The sequence below is a fragment of the Mustelus asterias genome, chromosome 9 (genome assembly GCF_964213995.1).
Source record: "Mustelus asterias chromosome 9, sMusAst1.hap1.1, whole genome shotgun sequence".
Lineage (NCBI taxonomy): Eukaryota > Metazoa > Chordata > Chondrichthyes > Carcharhiniformes > Triakidae > Mustelus > Mustelus asterias.
Window position 1 is genome coordinate 9,611,966 of NC_135809.1, and position 12,442 is coordinate 9,624,407.

Genomic DNA, 12,442 nt, shown 5'->3' on the forward strand with positions numbered 1-12,442 from the left:
AGGGAAGGAAATCTGTCATCCTTATCTGATCTGACTCTTGTATGACTCCAGAGCCACAGCAATGTGGTTGACTCTCAACTGCCCTCTGAAATGGCCTAATATCCCTTCAGTTGAAAGGCAATTAGGGATGGGCAATAAATCGCCCAGCCAGCGATGCCCACGTCCCATAAATGAATTAATGAGACTTATTTCTTTCCGTACAGATGCTGCCAGGTCTGCTGAATTTTTCCAGCATCCTCTGTTCTTGTTTCAGGTTCCATTGCAAAGACAGACCCAGCCAATCGTCCCACTGCAGTTTGTGGGATCTTGCTGAGCATAAGCTGGCTGTGGAGTTTTCCTCATCGCCAACGTGCCTTCACAAAGAGATTCATCATTAGCAGTGAAGCCCTTTGAGACATCCGGGGGGAATTTTCCCATCCCGCCTACCACGGGAATAGTAGCGGGTGGGTCACGGGCCATGTAAGGGTCCATTGACCTCAGGCAGGATTTTCCAGTCTCTTGGGGCAATGCGGCTGGAAAATCCCACCCACAGTGTTCATGAAGGTCGCTATACAAATGTAGGAGTGGGAATTTTCCAGCCACACTCATTCTGAACCCAGAAAATCCCGCCCGAGATCATTGGACGTTTCCATGGTCCGCCCCCTTGCCCGCTATGATTCCCGTGGTGGGCGAGATGGGAAAATTCAACCCCAGGTCTTTGAAGGGGCAGCACGGTGGCACACTGGCCACACAGCGCCAGGGACCCGGGTTCGATTCCCGGCTTGGGTCACTGTCTGCGTGGAGTCTGCACGTTCTCCCTGTGTCTGCGTGGGTTTCCTCCGGGTGCTCCGGTTTCCTCCCACAGTCCGAAAGACGTGCTGGTTAGGTGCATTGGCCGTGCTAAATTCTCCCTCAGTGCACCCGAACAGGCACTGGAGTGTGGCGACTGGGGGATTTTCACAGTAACTTCTTTGCAGTGTTAATGTAAACATACTTAGAATAGAATCATAGAATCATAGAATCCCTACAGTACAGAAGGAGGCCGTTCGGCCCATCAAGTCTGTACCAACCAGGCACTATTCCTGTAACCCTCATTTACCCAGCTAATCCCCCTGACACTAGGGGCAATTTAGCATGGCCAATCAACCTAACCCGCACATCTTTTGGACTGTGGGAGGAAACCGGAGTATTCGGAGGAAACCCATGCAGACACGGGGAGAACGTGCAGACTCCACATAGACAGTGACCCAAGCCGGGAATCGAACCCGGGTTCCTGGCGCTGTGAGGCAGCAGTGCTAACCCACTGTGCCGCCGTGCTGTCCACTTGTGACACTAATAAATAATAATTGAATTATAAGCGAACAGTCACAAGTCCGATGGGCCAAATGGCCTCTCTCTGCGCTGGAGGAAGCTATAATTTTGAATTTGCAATGGTTTGGACGGCGCTGCTCTGTCTGGAGGCGATCTAGATGCTTAGGGAATTGGAGACAGGTGTGAGTCTGTGTCCAGATGCAGATGTTTGTGGCTGGCTGGGGGTCGCTCTCTTTCTCGTGCTGAGACCCGGCGCATTCTCACCTTCGCTGACTTTCTTGGTGTCGCTGTACATTTCCCACATGTAGCTCTTCCTCTCTCCGGGGCTGCGGCTGGAAGGTGCCTCCGGCTGCGCCCACCCGGCCGGGGGCTGCTGCCAACCGGAGAGCAGCTTGTCCAGCCGGGGAGACTGCGGGCGGACCCGGAGTAGCCCCCGGACTGCCCTGGCTGCCAGCGGGCTCATGCTGCCGCTGCTTGCCGCTGTTGCTACCCGTGCCCTCGGCACTGCCTCTGAGCTGAAGCCGGAGCAGGCTGCTGTACCCTCACTGCCACGGCTCTGCCCTAAAGCAGCCTGTCGTCACTTCCCTGTTGCAATCCTCCAACCAGTCAGTGGGAGGACACCAGCTAGTGCAGGCAATAATTCTTTTAATTTCTTACACAACACCTTCCCCCCGAGAGAAACTACAGCCCATACAGGAAAAAAAACTGGGTTAGCAGAATGGGAAGGGCATGTCATGGGTCATCATAGAATCCCTACAATGCAGAAGGAGGCCATTCAGCCCATCAAGTGTCCACTCACTCTCGGACAGAATACATAGGCCAATACAAGACATTGGTAAGGCCACACTTGGAATACTGTGTACAGTTCTGGTCACCCTATTATAGAAAGGATATTATTAAACTAGAAAGAGTGCAGAAAAGATTTACTGGGATGCTACCGGGACTTGATGGTTTGAATTTTAAGGAGAGGCTGGATAGACTGGGACTTTTTTCTCTAGAGCGTAGAAGGCTGAGGGGTGATCTGATAGAGGTCTGTAAAATAATGAGGAGCATAGATCAGCTAGATAGTCAATATCTTTTCCCAAAGGTAGGGGAGTCTAAAACTAGAGGGCACAGGTTTAAGGTGAGAGGGGAGAGATACAAAAGTGTCCAGAGTATAAAAGTTGGAGTGTTATGGTAAAGTTATATAAGGCATTGGTGAGGCCGAATTTGGAGTATTGTGTACAGTTTTGGTCACCTAGTTACAGGAAGGATGTAAATAAGATTGAAAGAGTGTAGAGAAGGTTCACAAGGATGTTGCCGGGACTTGAGAAGCTGAGTTACAGAGAGAGATTGAATAGGTTGGGACTTTATTCCCTGGAGCGTAGAAGATTGAGGGGAGATTTGATAGAGGTGCATAAGATTTTGATGGGTATAGATAGAGTGAATGCAAGCAGGCTTTTTCCGCTGAGGCTAGGGGAGAAAAAAACCAGAGGGCATGGGTTAAGGGTGAAAGGAGAAAAGTTTAAAGGGAATATTAGGGGGGGCTTCTTCACGCAGAGAGTGGTGGGAGTGTGGAATGAGCTGCCGGATAAAGTGGTAAATGCGGGGTCACTTTTAACATTTAAGAAAAACTTGGACGGGTTCATGGATGAGAGGGGTGTGGAGGGATATGGTCCAAGTGCAGGTCAGTGGGACTAGGCATAAAATGGTTCGGCACAGACAAGAAGGGCCAAAAGGCCTGTTTCTGAGCTGTAATTTTCTATGGTTCTAGGAGCAATTTTTTCACACAGAGGGTGGTGAGTGTCTGGAACAAGCTGCCAGAGGTAGTAGTAGAGGTGGGTACAATTTTGTCTTTTAAAAAGCGTTTAGACAGTTACATAGGTACGATGGGTATAGAGGGATATGGGCCAAATGCAGGCAATTGGGATTAGATTAGGGGTTTCAAAAAAAGGGCGGCATGGACAAGTTGGGCCGAAGGGCCTGTTTCCATGCTGGAAACCTCTATGACCCTATGATACATGAATAGAATGGGAATGGAAGGATACGGATTCCATAAGCACATATGGTTTTAGTTTAAGCAGGCATCATGATCAGCGCAAGCTTACAGGGCCGAAGGACCTGTTCCTTTAGGGCAGCACAGTGGTTAGCACCGTTGCCTCACAGCAAGAAGTCTCACAACACCAGGTTAAAGTCCAACAGATTTATTTGGCAGCACTAGCTTTCGGAGTCTCAGGCTCCTGGGGATCTTACCCCAGCCCAACGCCGGCATCTCCACATCATGGCCTCACAGGGACCTGGGTTCAATTCTGGCCTCGGGTCACCATCTGTGTGGAGTTTGCGCATTCTCCCCGTGTCTGCGTGGGTTTCCTCCGGGTGCTCCGATTTCCTCCCACAGTCCAAAGGTGTGCGGGTTAGGTGGATTGGCCATGCTAAATTGTCTGTTAGTGTCAGGGGGATTAGCAGGGTAAATACGTGGGGTCACGGGGATAGGGCCTGGGTGAGATTGCTGTCGGTGCAGACTCGATGGGCCGAACGGCCTCCTTCTGCACTGTAGGGGTTCTGTGATTCCAGTGCTGTACTGTTCTTTGTTTTTGTTCTTTGGCAGAGTGGGCGGGATTTTCCGACCACGCTCTAACCAAAACCGGAAAATCCCGCCTGAGGTCAGTGGATCTTTGCATGGTCTATCCCGAATCTCGCTACAATTCCTGTGGCTGGCGGGCAGGAGGGGAAAATTCCATCTAGTATCTTACCCAAGCCCTCTCCCCCCACCCTATCTCCGTAACCCCACACATTTACCATGGCTAGTTCCCCCTAACCTGCACATTTAAAAAAAGTTTATTTATTAGTGTCATAATTAGGCTTACATTAACACTGGAATGAAGTTACTGTAAAAATCCTAGTTGCCACACTCCCGCGCCTGTTTGGATACACTGAGGGAGAATTTAGCACGGCCAATGCACCCAACCAGCACGTCTTTCGGACTGTATTTGAGGAAGGGTGTGGTGACATTGGAGGCAGTTCAGAGGAGGTTCACCAGGTTGATTCTGGGGATGAAGGGGTTGACGTATGAGAAGAGATTAAACTGTTTGGGCTTGTACTCACTGGGGTTAAGAAAGATGAGTGGGGATCTGATCGACATATATAAAATGCTTTGAGGGATTGATAGAGTAAAAGTAGATCAAATGTTTCCCTCGTGTGGGGCAATCTAGAACAAGAAGTCACGGTTATAGGTTGAGAGGCGGTAGATTTAACACTGAGATGAGGAGGAGCTACTTCTTGCAGAGGGTGGTGAATTTGTGGAACTCGCTGCCCCAGAGCGCGGTGGAGTCTGAATCAATAAATGGTTTCAAGGAGATAGATATATCTATAATTTTAAAAATGGGTTAAAGGGACAGGGTTAGCAGGTGAGGAGGTGGATTTGAGACCAGGGAGAGATCAGCCATGATCTGATTGAATGGCGGAGCAGGCTCGAAGGGCTGAATTTGTCTACCTCTGCTCCTAATTCCTATGTTCCTATGTTCCAACCAGACGTGGAGGAACGCTGATTTGTTTTCTCTTCCCCAGTGTCCCGGTAGTCTGCTTTACACTCATAGAAATCATAGAAACCCTACAGTGCAGAAGGAGGCCATTCGGCCCATCGGGTCTGCACCGACCACAATCCCACCCAGGCCCTACCCCCACATATTTTACCCACTAATCCCTCTAACCTACGCATCCCAGGACTCTAAGGGGCAATTTTTTTTTTAACCTGGCCAATCAACCTAACCCGCACATCTTTGGACTGTGGGAGGAAACCGGAGCACCCGGAGGAAACCCACGCAGACACGAGGAGAATGTGCAAACTCCACACAGACAGTGACCCGAGCCGGGAATCGAACCCGGGACCCTGGAGCTGTGAAGCAGCAGTGCTAACCACTGTGCTACCGTGCCGCCCCACACCCCAATGACTCCTCCCCGCTCTCCTCCCCCCACACCCCAATGTCATTTTCCATTCATTTAAGCCGTCGACCATATCTCTGTCAGCATTGGAAGTTGAAAGTGCACAGAAAACATCTGGGGAGGTAGTGGTATTGCCACCAGGCAAGTAATCTGGAGACCCAAGGTCTGGGGAGTCGAGTTCAAATCAGATGGTGAAACTTGAATTCAATAAAAATCTGGAATTAAAAGTCTAATGATGACTGTAAACCCAGTCTTAATTGTTGTAAAAACCCGTCTGGTTCACTGATGTCCTTTAGGGAAGGAAATCTGCCTTCCTTACCCGGTCTGGATGTCTACATCAATGTGGCTGGCTCTTAATTGGCTGAGAAAAGCCACTCAGTTCAAGGCCAGCAACATACATGTCCAATAAATTTTTTTAAACTACATCCGCGAGAAGTTTTCCCCACTACACTTACAGCAAAGTGTGGAGCGGAATGACAAAAAAGGGATTCCTCTTGGCCTCTGAAATTACCATTCATAAATTCGGCGGCTGTATCAGAAGGAGCTGTTAAAAAAAGATGTTGCTGGAATGTCAGTGTACTGGGCTGTTCAGTCTGCTGTGGTGTCACTACTGCAATTTTACTCAATGCAAGTTCATAATCTTGGGGGCCATTCAGATAAGTTCTGAATGTAGTCATGTGCTTCCCTGGGAGGGAAGAAAAATATCGGAGGCAAAACCAGCTGAGACCACTTTCACATTAAGAGCAATGTGGGTGGCACGGGGGCACAGTGGTTAGCACTGCTGCCTCACAGCGCCGGGGACCTGGGTTCGATTCATGGCTTAGGTCACTGTCTGTACGGAGTCTGCATGTTCTCCCCGTGTCTGCGTGGGTTTCCTCCGGGTGCTCTGGTTTCCTCCCATTGTCCAAAAGTCATGCTGGTTAGGTGATTTGACTGTGCTAAATTCTCCCTCAGTGTCCCCGAACAGGTGCCAGAGTGTGGCGACTCAGGGATTTTCACAGTAACTTCATTGCAGTTTAATGTAAGTCTACTTATGACATGAATAAATAAACTTTAATCAGACCTTACCTAAGGTAAGATGTACTTACCATAGAGGGAGAGCAATGAAGTTTCGCCAAATTCGCCAAAGGACAAGGGATTGTCCTTTGAGGAAAGATTTAAAAAACTGTGTCTTTATTCTCCAGAGTTTAGAGGATAAAACGTGATCTCTCTCATTCAAACATACAAATTTCTAATGAGGCTCAACAGGATAGGTGCCAGAAGGATGCTTCCCCCTTGGTTGGGGTGGTCTAGAACATGGGACACAGTCTCAGAATAAGGGAATATGGAGTTGGCCATTTAGGACTGAGATGAGGAGGAATTTCTTCACTCAGATGGTGGTGAATATTTGGAATTCTCTGCCCCACAGGAGGCCCAGTCATTGTTCAAGATTGGGATCGATAGATTTCTACATATTGAAAACACCAAGGGATGCGGGGGTTAGTGCGGAAAACTGGTGTTGAAGTGAAAGATCAGCCATGATCTGATTGAATGATGGAACAGGCTGGGAGGGCTGAATGGCCGACTGTTCCACCTGCTAATGTTGTTCTGTTTGAATTCCATGCTCCCTGTCAGGACTGGTTCTCAGTGAGAGTGCATCATGATAAATCTTGGATGCTCAGCCCATAGAGGCGGCACGGTGGCACAGTGGTTAGGCACTGTTGCCTCACAGCGCCAGGGACCCGGGTTCGATTCCCGGCTTGGGTGACTGCCTGTGTGGAGTTTGCACAATTTCCCCGTGTCTGCGTGGGTTTCCTCCGGGCGCTCCGGTTTCTTCCCACAGTCCGAAGATGTGCAGGTTAGGTGAATTGGCCATGATAAATTCTCCCTCAGTGTACCCGAACAGGTGCCGGAGCGTGGCGACTAGGGGACTTTCTCAGTTACCTAATTGCAGTGTTAATGCAAACCTACTTGTGACTAATAAATCAACTTACTTAGTTTTCCACCCCTTAAAATGAATGGTCTGCAAGAGTAACACCTCTCTTCCAACATGTCCCCTGGAGTCACTAATCCCTACTTGGACCACGGCATTGGTTCCAAGTAGCCAATCACAGCGTGATTTTTAAAATTTCATACTTGGAATATGAACATTGTTAGCATGGCTAGCATTTACTTCTTGTCTCTAGTTGCACATGATCAGGTGATCATGAGCCACTTTGAACAGGCCTGCCAGGTAAACATCACAGCTTAAGAGAAATTAATATTGTTTTTCTTTCAGTCAATCTAACATCCAACCCAAGAAAGCATTGGGTGGGTTCCCTTTGCAGTTTGGGTAACTGAAATATCTATAAGTAGACAGTGGTGGCACAATGGCGCAGTGGTTAGCACTGCTGCCTCACAGTGCCAGGGACTCAGGTTCAATTCCGGCCTTGGGGTCTGTCTGTGTGGAGTTTGCACGTTCTCCCCGTGTCTGCGTGGGTTTCCTCCGGATGCTCCAGTTTCCTCCCACAGTCCAAAGATGTGCGGGCTAGGTGGATTGGCCATGCTAAATTTCCCGTTAGTGTTCCAAGATATGTAGAAGTTAGGGGGTTAGTGGGGTAAATTAAATGAGGTTATGGGGAATCATAGAATTCTACAATGCAGAAGGAGGCCATTCGGCCCATTGTGTCTGCACCACCCACAATCCCATCCAGGCCCTATCCCCATACATTTACCCTAGCTAGACCCCCAATACTAAGGGGCATTTTAACATATCCAATCCACCTAACACGCATTGTAGTGTTACAGTCATAGCTAGGGTGTAGAGAAAGATCAACTTAATGCGAGGTAGGTCCATTCAAAAGTCTGACGGCAGCCGGGATGAAGCTGTTCTTGAGTCGGTTGGTACGTGACCTCAGACATTTGTACCTTTTTCCTGACGGAAGAAGGTGGAAGAGAGAATGTCCGGTGTGTGTGGGGTCCTTAATTATGCTGGCTGTTTCGCTGAGGCAGCGGGAAGTGTAGACGGAGTCAATGGATGGGAGGCTGGTTTGCGAGATGATCGCAAACTTCTATGATGGAAGTTTGAAACTAAAATAGGCTTTTTGTGGCAGACTCGATAATCAGATACTGTACCTGAAATAAGTCAAGTACAAAGTATACCAGGGCCTTGATGAAAACCCAGCCAGTCTGGCAAACTATTGGAAGCTGGATTACTGTGGCTGAGATTCCCACATTACTCCGGATAATTGTATAAATGTAGATCGTTTTCTAGATGGAACTAAGAAACCAAAGTGCTATCTGGTAGTGTAGTCCAAACTATAAGAGCACCTGGAAGCTTAGCAGCATTTTATACTCATAAGTTTCACATTTCTAGCTGGTTAAGGCCAGTGGCTGCCTGATTAAAGCTGGGAATCCAGAAGGCCCAACTCTATTTGCTTGTACATCAACGCCATAGCCTGGATTTTAACCCCGTAGTGTAGGTCAGATGAACCGGAGTGGGGGTGTGGTACAAAATGTAGCAAGTGCCATATTGACCTAAACATGGCAGTGTGAGATCTGGGTCACTTTAGGGCAGCACGGTGGCACAGTGGTTAACACTGCTGCCTCACAGCGCCAGGGACCCGGGTTCGATTCCCGGCTTGGGTCACTGTCTGCGCGGTGTCCGCATGTTCTTCCCGTGTCTGCGTGGGTTTCCTCCGGGTGCTCCGGTTTTCTCCCACACGTTAGGTGCATCGGCCATGATAAATTCTCCCTCAGTGTACCCGAACAGGCACCGGAGTGTGGCGACCAGAGGATTTTCACAATAACTTCATTGCAGTGTTCATATAAGCCGACGTGTGACACTAATTAATAAACTTAAACTTAACTTTAACAATGGGACAAGATCAGCCTGCCCGGAGTCAAGCGGCCCGCCTGAGAAGGACAGGCATTCACAGTCTCAGGGTAGGTGTTTCAGGTGAGTCTCACTTTCGGGAAGGAGATGGGTATCTGGGAGAGGGACCACCTCGGGTTTCCTTGCAGGACCTGGAGGGGCATCTGATTCCCCTGGCTGCACAGGGAAAGTAAAAATAAAACAAATACGAAAGCAAAATACTGGAAAACTAAAATAGAAACGGAAAATTCTGTAAATAGTCATAGAATCCCTACAGTGCAGAAGGAGGCCATTCGGCCCATCGAGTCTGCACCAACCACAATCCCACCCAGTCCCTATTCCTCTAACCCACATATTTACCCTGCTAATCCCCTGACCTTAGGGGCAATTCAGCATGGCCAATCAACCTAACCCGCACATCTTTGGACTGTGGGAGGAAACCGGAGCACCCGGAGGAAACCCACACGGACAGGGGAGAATGGGGAGAATAGTCAGCAGGTGTGGCAGCATCTATGGAGAGAGAAAAACAGAATTAACATGACAGGGCTATGATAATCAGAATCTGTTTCTCTCCCCTCAAATGCTGCCAGATCCACTGGGTATTTCCAGTATTTTTTGTTTTTTGCTAAAATTATAACATATTTTGGGCTTTTGATGGCAGCAGGTCCTCCTTGGCACTGCCTTCACCTGTTGCAAATGCTCCATCAGCTTCAGGGCACGTGTAAACATTACAGTCCAGACTTAATGATGTTATTGGACCCCAATTAACATTTTTAAAGAAGACCCATGGTCTTGGCCTTGGCCTATGACCCAGCAACAGTGTAAGAGTGGCAATATAGTTCCAAGTCAGGATGGGGTGTGGTTTGGAGAGGAACTTGCAGTTGGTGGTGTTCCCGTGCATCTACTGCCCTTATCCCCCAGGTAGGAGGGGACAGGGGTTTGGAAAGTGCTGTTGAAAGAGGCTTGATGAGTTGTTACTGTGCATCTTGAATATTGTACACATGTTTACCACTCTGCTGGCCAATGCCAGGTGGTTTTATATTTCCTTGACTTTTCTGCAGCGGCAGAAGGAGGCCATTTGGCCAATTGAGTCTGCACCGGCTTTCCAACCAAGCATCTTACCTAGTCCCACGCAGGCCCTATTCCCGTAACCCCACATATTTACCCAGCTAATCCCCCTAACCTGCACATCTTTGGACACTAAGGGGCAATTTAGCATGGCCAATCCACCTCACCCGCACATCTTTGGAGTATGGGAGGAAACAGGAGCACTCGGAGGAACCCACACAGACACAGAGGGAGCGTGCAAACTCCACGGTCACCCAAGGCCGGAATTGAACCCGGGTCCCTGGTGCTGTGAGGCAGCAGTGCTAACCACTGTGCCACCATGCCGCCACTCTCCTCCTCCTCACCCCCATTCACCCTCCTCTCCACCAACCCCTGTTACCCCTCAGCTTCCCTCCTCTGTAAGCCCCCGCCTCTCTCCTACTTGAACCATACACTGCGAGTTCGACTGGGGCCCCAACTCGGAAAACCGACTCCGTCTCTGCTTCGGCCAGTCTGCTTCAATTAGAAATTAAAGGACACTACCTAAAACATAGTCATGATATGAGCAGTGCCAGCGTTGGTCCTGACAGAGACTACTCTGTCGCTCACCATGACACAATGGAGTAAAACACTAATGGATAGCATGACGGCACAGTGGTTAGCACTGCTGCCTCACAACTCCAGGGAGCCGGGTTCTTCCTGGCCTCGGATCACGGTGTGTGTGGAGTCTGCATGTTCTCCCCGTGTCTGCTGGGGTTTCCTCCGGGTGCTCCGGTTTCCTCTCACAGTCCAAAGGACGTGCTGGTTAGGTGCATTGGCTATGCTAAATTCTCTCTCAGTGTACCTGAACAGGCGCTGAAGTGTGGCGACTAGGGGATTTTCACAGTAACTTCATTGCAGTGTTAATGTAAGCCTACTTGTGACATTAATAATAAAACTTTAAACTTTAAAACTTTAAACACTAACGTGCATGCACAACATCGATAACAAACCCAGGCTTTGAAAGCAAGGATTAAAATTTTCAAATCAAAGTGTGATAGATTAGGAGCCAACAATTGGGAGGTCAGTGAGTGTTGGGGGAGGGGTGGTGATATGTTAAGGGGACTTGCTGCAAGTTAGGATACAGACACCAGAGTTTTGTATGAGTTCAGGTTTATGCGTTAACACCGAAGGAAAACTGCACAATTTATTGCCAACTCTTAGCCTTTTACAACATAATACACAATAGTAGAGTCATCTGACCATTACATCTTCCACTTCTTTCATTAACTATGTTACTTTCGTTCAGATTTCTTTCTCAATTCTGGTTGCTGAGTTTTGCAATTAAATATTGGGAAGACTGAAGCCACTGCCTTCAACACCTGCCACAAACCCTGTGTGTTCCTGGCCACCAATCCCATCTCACTCCCTGAGGTTGGGCCAGATTCTTCTAGGCGGAATCTGACTTTTCACGGCTAAGCTTCCAGTCCGCACCCTCCCCGTTGGTGGAACATGGGAGGCTGATTAGGGGAGGACTGGAATAGTCGAGTGTGGAAGTAACAAAGCCAAGGTTGAGAGTTTTGGCAACCGATAGGATGGAGACGGGCAACATTGCAAAGGCAAAATCTTGGCAACGGAGAGGGTGTGGACTGGAAGCTTGGCCTTAAAAGTCAGATTCCGCCTAGAAGAATCTGGTCCCAACCTCAGGGAGTGAGATGGGATTGGTGGCCAGGAACACACAGGGTTTGTGGCAGAAGTTGAAGGCAGTGGCTTCAGTCTTCCCAATATTTAATTGCAAAACTTAGCAACGAGAATTGAGAAATCTGAATGAAAATAAAATAATGACAAAAGTGGAAGATGTAATGGTCAGACAACTCTACTATTGCATATTATGTTGCAAAAGGCAAGAGTTGGCAATAAATTATGCAGTTTTCCCTCGGTGTTAGGCAATTACTTTGGGTATAGAAAGTAGAATTGATACGGTTTCCATAGAAATGTTTAATTTGGTTGTTCCTGCATCAATGTAATACGGAAGGAAATTTGCTCTGAGCATAAAAGTGTTTGTGTGAAAACAGCAGCAATTGTAATTCTGATACTTAGATTTTACACACTCAGTGCCTTGCTTTACATCTCAAATACAAAACCTGAGTTTGATGTACGGTGCATTGCTTCCTTTTCCATTGTGGTTTAGTTTTATTGTTTAAGGCAATCCCGCTAAATATCTAAAGAGGCAAAAGGGGGAGAAGGAAAATCTGAAGGATTCAGCTTGAGCTGTTCTCTGACTTGCTATTAGGAGAGATGAAAAAACTGCCTCCCAGCCCCAGAAGAAAGGAAGATTTGCATTAATGCAGCTCCTTTCATGACCCTATAACA

The 12,442-nt window shown here is 48.3% G+C and overlaps 1 protein-coding gene across 1 annotated transcript in view; it reads right to left on the reverse strand.

Annotated features, from left to right (window-relative positions):
• nt5dc3 (5'-nucleotidase domain containing 3) overlaps window positions 1-1,856 on the reverse strand; it is a 30,589-nt gene extending 28,733 nt beyond the window's left edge. The window contains exon 1 of the mRNA XM_078219652.1: window positions 1,555-1,856. Coding sequence (XP_078075778.1) covers window positions 1,555-1,753 — 199 coding nt within the window. The 5' untranslated portion in view covers window positions 1,754-1,856. The remainder of the gene's footprint in view (window positions 1-1,554) is intronic.
• Between the last annotated feature and the right edge of the window lie 10,586 nt (window positions 1,857-12,442).